The 9,156-nt window shown below is 45.3% G+C and overlaps 1 protein-coding gene across 4 annotated transcripts in view; it reads left to right on the top strand.

Annotated features, from left to right (window-relative positions):
- Window positions 1-4,691: 4,691 nt before the first annotated feature.
- The window catches only part of LOC133351343 (serine/arginine repetitive matrix protein 1-like), a 28,196-nt gene continuing 23,731 nt past the window's right edge, over window positions 4,692-9,156 (top strand). For 3 of the 4 annotated variants that reach the window (XM_061566477.1, XM_061566486.1, XM_061566468.1), the window contains exons 1-3: window positions 4,692-4,773; window positions 6,269-6,358; window positions 8,470-8,592. In XM_061566477.1, coding sequence (XP_061422461.1) covers window positions 4,753-4,773; window positions 6,269-6,358; window positions 8,470-8,592 — 234 coding nt within the window. In that variant the 5' untranslated portion in view covers window positions 4,692-4,752. Of the gene's footprint in view, window positions 4,774-6,268; window positions 6,359-8,469; window positions 8,593-9,156 lie in introns of those variants that run through there. The other variant, XM_061566495.1, reaches the window with a different exon arrangement.

The raw sequence follows: 9,156 nt of genomic DNA, 5'->3' as shown, positions 1-9,156 counted from the left end.
CGCGTGTCTAAACATAGCCGCGGTCTCACACGCGCCAGGTGGAGGTGGCAGCAGTGTACATAGTAGCCTGATTGGCGTGGGCCCCGGTGCAAATAATTCAATGGACCGATCCCCTTCGTTGCCCCCCCCTGTCCAATGTCTCTCCTCTGCATCGCCCCGGTGTCCGGGTCTCTCCGGCCCATGGGACCCTCCCCGCGGCGGTGCGTGCGCGTGTGTTGAACTTCTTTCGCACCGTACGTAGCCAACCGTGCTCTTCGTCACCCAGCGCCTCGACCCCCGGAGGACCCGCGAGCGGTGGAGTTGCACTCTCGATAGTAAAAGCACTATTGTACTCTTTGGTTTTTTCGGTAAAGTCACGTAGGTAAAACAATCAATAGAATCAATGAAAACACCTAAATTAAATCACGACGTTTCGGAGGCAACACAAGCTTCCTTCATCAGGTGTAAAAAAAAATTAACCCGTAAAAACAAAGTTTTTCACTATAAATCCTTTATATGCGTGGCATCGGTGGTATTTAAAACGGGCGGCTAGAGTCCTCTCGTCCTCTGGCTTGAGATGGCTGCCACCTATGGGTCAGATGATAGCCTGGCAGCATTAAGCAATTAGTAAATAAATATAAAAAAAATCCCCTAAAGTGTCAAATTTTAAATTTTTTTCACGAAAATTAATTGTCACGCACAACGAGTCTGTGTGCAAAATGTCAGCTCGATTGGATCACAGGAAGTGGGTTTAAAAACGACCGAATGATTTGCACGGTCGTAAGCAAGCAAGCAAGCACGCAAGCAAGTGAACTTAATATAAAGGATTTAAAAAGGCACAGCAAAATAGGGTCCCCTATATAACAATGTCTCATCACAAATAACTCGCTAGTTATTTTGCTGTGCCTTTTTTACACCTGATAAAGGAAGCTTGTGTTGCCTCCGAAACATCGTGATTTAATTTAGTTGTAATTATTTCATTGATTGTTTTACCTACGTGACTTTACCGAAAACAACCAAAGAGTATGAATCCTTGCAGTCACGAAAGCTTCAAATCTAGAATTCAAAGCACTGCTCAGCGGTCAGAGCGCAGAGGGCCGCTGAGATCCTGGGTTTGATTCCAGACTTGGGCCACTGCCTGCGATTCAACTGGGGGATGAATCTTCGCCTGTGCAAGGGAGCGTACAGTGAACGCCGTGGTGTTATTGTGGACAATCACAACGGGGGGGAGATTGGCATTAGTCGGATAATTACCTTGCCAGCCGCCGTGGCGGTGAGGTCAAGTCCGCGAAGGTGGCCGCTATAATTTTTCCACGCGGCTATAATCCACCGCGTTGAGCTATCATTTGTGGCCAGGTTGCTTCTGAAAAGGAAAGCTACAAAGTTAAATTCAGACATTCAGACGTTGTCTTCTCGACAGACCTGTTCTTCACCCGAGGACGGCTGCTTGCGTTGTGGCCGAAACGTCGTGAGAATTATTTAATGTTTTATTTTTATTATTTTATTATTTCCATTCTACGTGACTTTACCGAAAGAACCAAGAAGAAAAAGCTACGAAGCTCAATGGGCTTTATCTGGTAAAATAAAAAAATCTCATGATTTAAGTAGCCCACAGTTTACGGAACCGCACGTCATCGACTGTAACCGTGGTGGTACCAATTTAAACTAAAATCTATAAACTATTTTTGTTTATTTGACCAGGTAAGGCCCGCCGAGCCAAATGGCTCTTTTTCAGAAGTGACCTGGCAATCATAAATGACGGCTCAGCGAAGTGGCTCATCATCATCATCACGTGGAATGTATACCAGCTAAATGCGCTAAACGCGTGACGTTGATTCTAAATTAGGGGAAAACCGGAGAAAAAGCCACACGACCACTGGGAGAGAGACACGCAAACTTCAAATATACAGCAGCAGCAGGCGTCAGGGTTGGGATCGAACCCACAAATTCCTGTGTACCAGGCGAGGTAGGTAACATCTCTTAGCCACTGTGATGATGATGAGGGAGACACACAAACTCCAAATACACAGCAGCAGACGGTCAGGGTCGGGATCGAACCCACGACTTCCTGTATACCAGGCGAGGTAGTTAACATCTCCTAGCCACCGTGATGATGATGATGATGGGAGAGAGACACGCAAACTTCAAATCTACAGCAGCAGTTGTCAGGGTCGGGATGGAACCCACGACTTCCTGTACACCAGGCGAGGTAGTTAACATCTCCCAGCCACCGTGATGATGATGATGAGGGAGACACAAACTCCAAATATACAGCAGGCGTCAGGGTTGGGATCGAACCCACGAGACCTCCTGTATACCAGGCGAGGTAGTTAACATCTCCGAGCCACTGTGATGATGATGAGGGAGACACACAAACTCCAAATATACAGCAGCAGGCGTCAGGGTCGGGATCGAACCCACGACTTCCTGTGTACCAGGCGAGGTAGGTAACATCTCCTAGCCACCGTGATGATGATGATGATGGGAGAGAGACACGCAAACTTCAAATCTACAGCAGCAGGCGTCAGGGTTGGGATCGAACTCACGACGTTCTGCAGAGCAGGCGAGGTAGTTAACATCTCATAACCACCGTGATGATGATGAGAGACACGCAAACTCCAAATATACAGCAGCAGGCGTCAGGGTCAGGATCGAACCCACGACCTCCTGTATACCAGGCGAGGTAGGTAACATCTCCTAGCCACCGTGATGATGAGGGAGACACACAAACTCCAAATACAGAGCAGCAGACGGTCAGGGTCGGGATCGAACCCACGACTTTCTGTGTACCAGGCGAGGTAGTTAACATCTCATAACCACCGTGATGGTGATGAGAGCGAGACACACAAACTCCAAATATACAGCAGCAGGCGTCAGGGTTGGGATGGAACCCACGAGACCTCCTGCACACCAGGCGAGGTAGTTAACATCTCCTAGCCACCGTGATGATGATGAGAGAGACACAAACTCCAAATATACAGCAGCAGGTGTCAGGGTTGGGATCGAACCCACGACCTCCTGTACACCAGGCGAGGTAGTTAACATCTCATAGCCACTGCGAGATGCTGCTGCTGCGTGGAGAAGCGGGGGGTGGATTTGAGAAACCTCCACCACCAACTATCCCGTGACACCGTAATCGCTGTGCTAGAATCGTGGTTCCATGCTAATCGATGAATCGATGAATACCTAAATTTGTATTTAAAGCTTTCGTGACTGCAGGGATTCATATTCATAAAATAATATAAATATATTGTTTTATATTTATATTATTTTATTATTTCCATTCTACGTGACTTTACCGAAAGAACCAAGAATACGAGGAATACCTCTCAATAAAATATAACATTCGAGGAATCGATGTGACTGTGATTAAGCAGTGGCTCGATTAACGCGGATCGAGGAATCGATTCCGACGCTCTGGGTCCGGTAGGCGGGGTGGGGCGCAGGATGACGTCATCCGGCAAAACGACGTGATTTTATATTTTTATATTATTTGGGTCTTTCGGTAAAGTCACGAAGATAGGTTAAAAGAAAATAACAATAAGTAATATTTTAAAATACTTTCTTTAAAAAACACGCTTTTATTAAATGTACCGTACGAGTAATGGCAGAACTCCAGGAAGTGGCCCCGAGGCTTGCCGTGACGTAAGGGACCACGTGGTGACTTACAGCCAACGTCAGTTGAGCGTGGACAATTAGAGCCAAGCCGAAACATAACATATACAAAATGTTTAAAAATACTTTCTGTATTTTTAGTGATAGAATATAGTATTGTCATCAATATCACATAGGTATACCAAGTTTGCAATCTATAACACATTGGAAAGTGGGTTAAAATAGAGTTACACGATTTGAGGATACAACAACGACAACAGACAGAGTGAGTTAATTCTAGATTTGAAGCTTTCGTGACTGCAAGGATTCATACTCTTTGGTTTTTTCGGTAAAGTCACGTAGGAAAAAAAAATCTAATAAAATAATTATAAATGAAAATAACTCAATTAAATGATTTTCATTTATTATAATAAAATAATAATAGATGAAAATAACTCAATTAAATGATTTTCATTTATTATAATAAAATAAAATAATAATAAATAAAATAACTCAATTAAATGATTTTCATTTATTATAATAAAATAAAAAAAATATAAATGAAAATAACTCAATAAAATTATTTTCATTTATTATAATAAAATTATAATAAATAAAAATAACTCAATTACATTATTTTCATTTATTATTATTATTTTTTACCGACGTGACTTTACCGAAAAAAACCTAAGAGTAGAGAGAGTGAGTTAAATAAAAAGCGTGTAATATAAAAGAGTGCGGGCAACTGCTGAGACAGACTGTTTTAAAGGTTGAAAATGGGTGTAGCCCAAGGGTACATTTTTATTTCAGTTATTTTCTTTGAACCTATCTACGTGACTTTACCGAAAGACCCAAAGAATATAAATTCCTGCAGTCACGAAAGCTTCAAGTCAAATCGTGATTTTAGTGTATAACTTCACTGCCTCATTACGTCATTATACCGCGTGAGAGCGATGGGGGCAGAGAGACCCAGGATGACGTCATCCTGCCAAAAGAGACCCATGATGACGTCATCCTGCCCAACACCGCGAATTTAGTTGATGACGCCATTTGCTCGTGACGTAATTGTTGCCTCGTGACGTAATTATTCCCTCGTGACGTAATTATTTCCTCGTGACGTCACGCGCGCGCGCGCAGGTCACGTGTTCACCGTGGCGAGGCGCAGCAGAAGCAGCCAAGATGGACGCGGGCTTCTTCAGGGTGAGACGGCGCCGTAGCCGACACGGCCACGGCCGCCGCCGCCGCTCTCGATTCTCTCCTCCCCTCGTTACCCTCTCCTCCTCCTCCCTGCTGCTCGCCGCGCGGCGTTCGCGCGCGGAGGCAGCGGCAGCCGTCGATTCGCCACTCGGCGGGCAAAAGATGGCGGAGCGCGTGTCGTTCGCGGAGCTTCGGCGGCGGCGGCGACCCGCGCGCCCCCTCCCCATTGGTGGAGCGCGCGTCACGTGGTGCGAGTGCGCGCACGCGATTGGTCGACGCGCGAGGCCGTTGAGTGAGGCCCGTTGCAGGAGGCTTTCAAGGCCTCGGCCTTGGTGTGGTCATATTCTTAGGTGTTTTCGGTAAAGTCACGTAGGTAAAACATCAAAATTAATAAAAAATAATAAAATAAATTTTAATGTTCATGTTTTACCTACGTGACTTTACCGAAAACACCTAAGAATATGATTCCTTGCAGTCACGAAAGCTTCACGTCTAGAGCTTGGTGTGGTCGTCACGCCGAGGCACCCCTCACCCCTCACTACCACCACCACGATGTCTGGCTGCGTCTTCGCTGCGTGTGGGACTCCTCTCGTGCAAATGAGGGCCGCTCTTGCGGCAAATGGAGACGTGTTATAAACTAGGGCCCCCGTGAGTAGATTGCTGGGTAAACAAAATAAACGCAAACCCCTCATGTGGCCATCGGCTCCCGTGTCGCCTCCGTGTCGTGTTCGTCGACATTGCGTCTCTGGCTGCTGTGCGCTTCGTTCAGTCTGTGTGTGTGTGTGTGCCGGTCTCTGGCGTGTGTCCGAGTCCTCTCTGCGTCTTTCTCCTGTCTGTGTCCCATCGCTCTGTCCCCCCTGCCTGGCTCGTCCGTGTCTCATTACGCCCCGTGTCCGACTCGTGTTGTGTTTGTCTAATGCCGCTGTCTCTTCTGTGCTGGTTTTCTGTCCGACGACTCTGTCCTATGTCTCTTATCTCCGCGTCTGTCTTTTGTATGTTGTCCTTTTGTTCTCCCCCGCACCATCGATTAGCACTTGGCTACGTACGGTGCGAATGAAGTTCATCATACATCTGTGCTTCCAACATTGTGCCTCGCTTGTCTCGCCTTTCTCGTTTATGTTATTAGATATTTAGTGATATACGTTTGTTTTTATGCTGACTAATGTTGGTGTTAATGTTTGAACGCCCCATTGACTTCATTATAAATGTATTAAAATTAATTAAGTGGGAAAATGTCTTTGAAGAAGAGCTTCATGTCTCATAGAAATAAAGATTCGGAGTCGGAATTATCGCCGCCGACTGCAAAATATTATCAGGACTCCTGACAATTAGTCTTCATGTTCTGTGATACTTCCTTGGATAAACAAACGTAATACTACTGTAACGTTGATCCTGTGTGGACTTTACTTTTCGTGCACGGTGAACACGCCCGTGTCCAATAGTGATGGTGAGTGTGGTGGTCTCGCTCTCTCGTCCTCATCGCTGCACTGTTCCACAGGGAACGAGTGCCGACCAGGACAATCGCTTCTGCAACAAGCAGAAGAAGCTCATGAAGCAAATGAAATTTGCCGAAGGACTGGAGAAAAAGGTGATGAATGATCCAACACACCACGGACTCGAAGACGATGCATATACTATCAGAGCATGTGTTTTTGTTTGCATGTTCGACACAAGTATATGTGGTTAATCCAGACATGATTCCTTGCGAAAGGTTTCTGTTTGGTGGTTTAACATCTTAACACCTATATTCTTGGTTCTTTCGGTAAAGTCACGTAGAAGGGAAATAATAAAATAATAAAAATATAAAACTATAAAAAATTCTCACGACGTTTCGACTGCAACACAAGCAATCATCATCAGGTGTGATATCCACAGCAAGAACATTGGAAAATGTGATTGCTTGTGTTGCAGTCGAAACGTGAGAATTTTTTATTGTTTTATTATTTTATTATTTCCCTTCTACGTGACTTTACCGAAAGAACCAAGAATATGAATCCCTGCAGTCACGAAAGCTATAAATCAAAATCTTAACACCTGTTTTATTGCCAGAAAGGGTAAAATCTATTCTTATATGTTTATACTGGCAAGGGAGGTCCCATGGCGTACACTACACCACACTCATTCGCAGCACGCTGCAGGCACACTAAAAACGAATTGCGATGTGGAAAATGCGATCGTCCATGGCCTGTACCGTACACGCATTATAGTCTATGGGCATTCGGTTTTCTCGGATTTGTTTGACTGCAACCATGGTAGCTCCACTGTGGTTTGGAAGGGAATGGTGGCTGCCAAACCGAACACGTTTATGTAAATGAGTAGTACTGCAGACATGAGAGTGTGCAACGACTGGAAACAAACACGAGGAATGCATTTCTGTCAACCCCTTATCACAGTGCCTACCTTATTACAGATAATTCAGACCTTATTGTTCACCCCGTTTCCTTTCCATCTCGACGTTCATCCATCGAAATCCCATCACAAGGGAGAAACGCAAACGTACAAAAACCATGGCCTTTTTTCCCCATATTCAAACGGCTGTCTGCCGTGTGGACCTGAAAACTCTATTTCTCGGGGTAAATCGTATGGGTTGACAGGTATGGGAATGATATTACAGTTCAAAGAAATGTGTTTCTCATTGTTTACAGAAAGTGTTGAAGTTTGCCGATTATTATTATTGCTGCCCTTGGGCATTGCAAACTGCGGATTTACCCAGTTTGTAGATTAACCGTGCATGGTGAAATTTATTTCTTAAGTATGTTTTACTTGCACGCTGGTTTAATCATTAGCTACTCCTCACTCGTCAAATGTCATCGACTCGGAGCTCACGTGACTGCCCATGCGTTGGTAAGTAAACCGGATAAGCAATGAAAACAGAAAATTAGTCCTGGATTCACTCCTGTTTCACATCGCTAAACGATTAATACATTTCATACCTAAGTGACATTGTACTGTATTGTCTAAGTGTTTTCTTTACCTGGGCCACCCCTTCCTCTGTTACCCCAGATAATTGGAAGTTTATTGAACCATACACCAATGCTAGACTATATCGTGTTGCGTACGAGTGCATGTCAACTGTAAATTGAGTCTTAAAGGAAAAAAATAGACTTTGATAGCATTGGTGGAATGCATGCCTGGATTAAGTGACGATAGTGGTGGAATGATGCATCGTTTCGTCAATTGCTGCGGATTTCTAACCCTCGTGACGTCTGACTCAAGTTCCGTGCTTTCGAATCGAGGAGTTTTCATTCCTTTTTGTTACCTCATGGGTTCATGTCACCCCTGTAGCCGCCGATTGCTCTCCCATCCATCGCAATGTAAAACAAAAATAACACTCCATTCTTAAACATCGGCAGTGAATCACGACAGTGGAATCGCTGCATCTATGATAGTTATTAAAATATGGCCACTAATGAGATCATGTGCAGGAGTCGGGTGGACTATCGCATCGTGTTGACGGAGGGATGATGACATCTTAGGGAGGCCGTCGTCCAGCAGTGGATTGATCATGGTTGTTGACAATAAGCGTGTGGGTGAGACACGGACGAACCTGTGCTTGCTAGATCTTCCGCTCCACGGTGTTTATGATAATGATGGCAGCGAACACGACTGTTGCGACGCTTCTGACGGGCAGAGCCTCGGTTTGGACGAACTCAGCAGGGTGTGCGGCTCGTGTTGACTGGTGTTTCCCGCTGTCTCCAGGTTGACATGACCAAGGTGAACCTGGAGACCATCAAGCCGTGGATCACGCAGAAGATCACACAGATGCTCGGCTTTGAGGACGACGTCGTAATTGAGTTCGTCTTCAATCAGCTGGAGGAGAAGGTGAGACACGCACTTGTGACACCTGCGCCCAGCACCAGCGATCCGTCATCACGGACCGGAGAGCCACAGCGCTCGGCTGTGACGTCACGGCGATCCCAGTTGGCATGTGACGATTCATCAGCTCGACGATTCGATCAGTTATCCCAATTTGCGGTCACGATTTGATTGAATTTGTGCTCTGTCTCATTGCTTTGTTTTTACACCTTGAACAACAGTGTGTCCTCGAAAGAGCGGGATGCCTGATAGGGGTGGGGTGTACCCCGGTATACATCCGTTTTTGGAACCAAACCCCATCAATTGCATTTGGCATTATTGGTCTCGTTATATTGTTCTTTGTATTCAATAACAAATTACATGAAAATCATTATAAAGGGGAAATAAAACCTCCGCTGAAACCACCAAAAATCACAAGCCAATACCTGAGCGCACAGAATCCAGTGATGACTGGCGGGGCTGCGTGTAAGCGTGACGCGTAAGAGCAGCATGGAGACGCAGCTCACGACAATTTGCCGTTGCGTTCCAGTGTCGAGCGTCAGCAGTGCTTTGATTTATATTTTTTATTTC

Source organism: Lethenteron reissneri, chromosome 5 (genome assembly GCF_015708825.2).
Source record: "Lethenteron reissneri isolate LAM-NWPU_2019-01 chromosome 5, ASM1570882v1, whole genome shotgun sequence".
NCBI classification, from domain to species: domain Eukaryota; kingdom Metazoa; phylum Chordata; class Hyperoartia; order Petromyzontiformes; family Petromyzontidae; genus Lethenteron; species Lethenteron reissneri.
The sequence above is the reverse complement of the archived record's forward strand: the minus strand, read 5'-3'. Positions and strand labels throughout refer to the sequence as shown.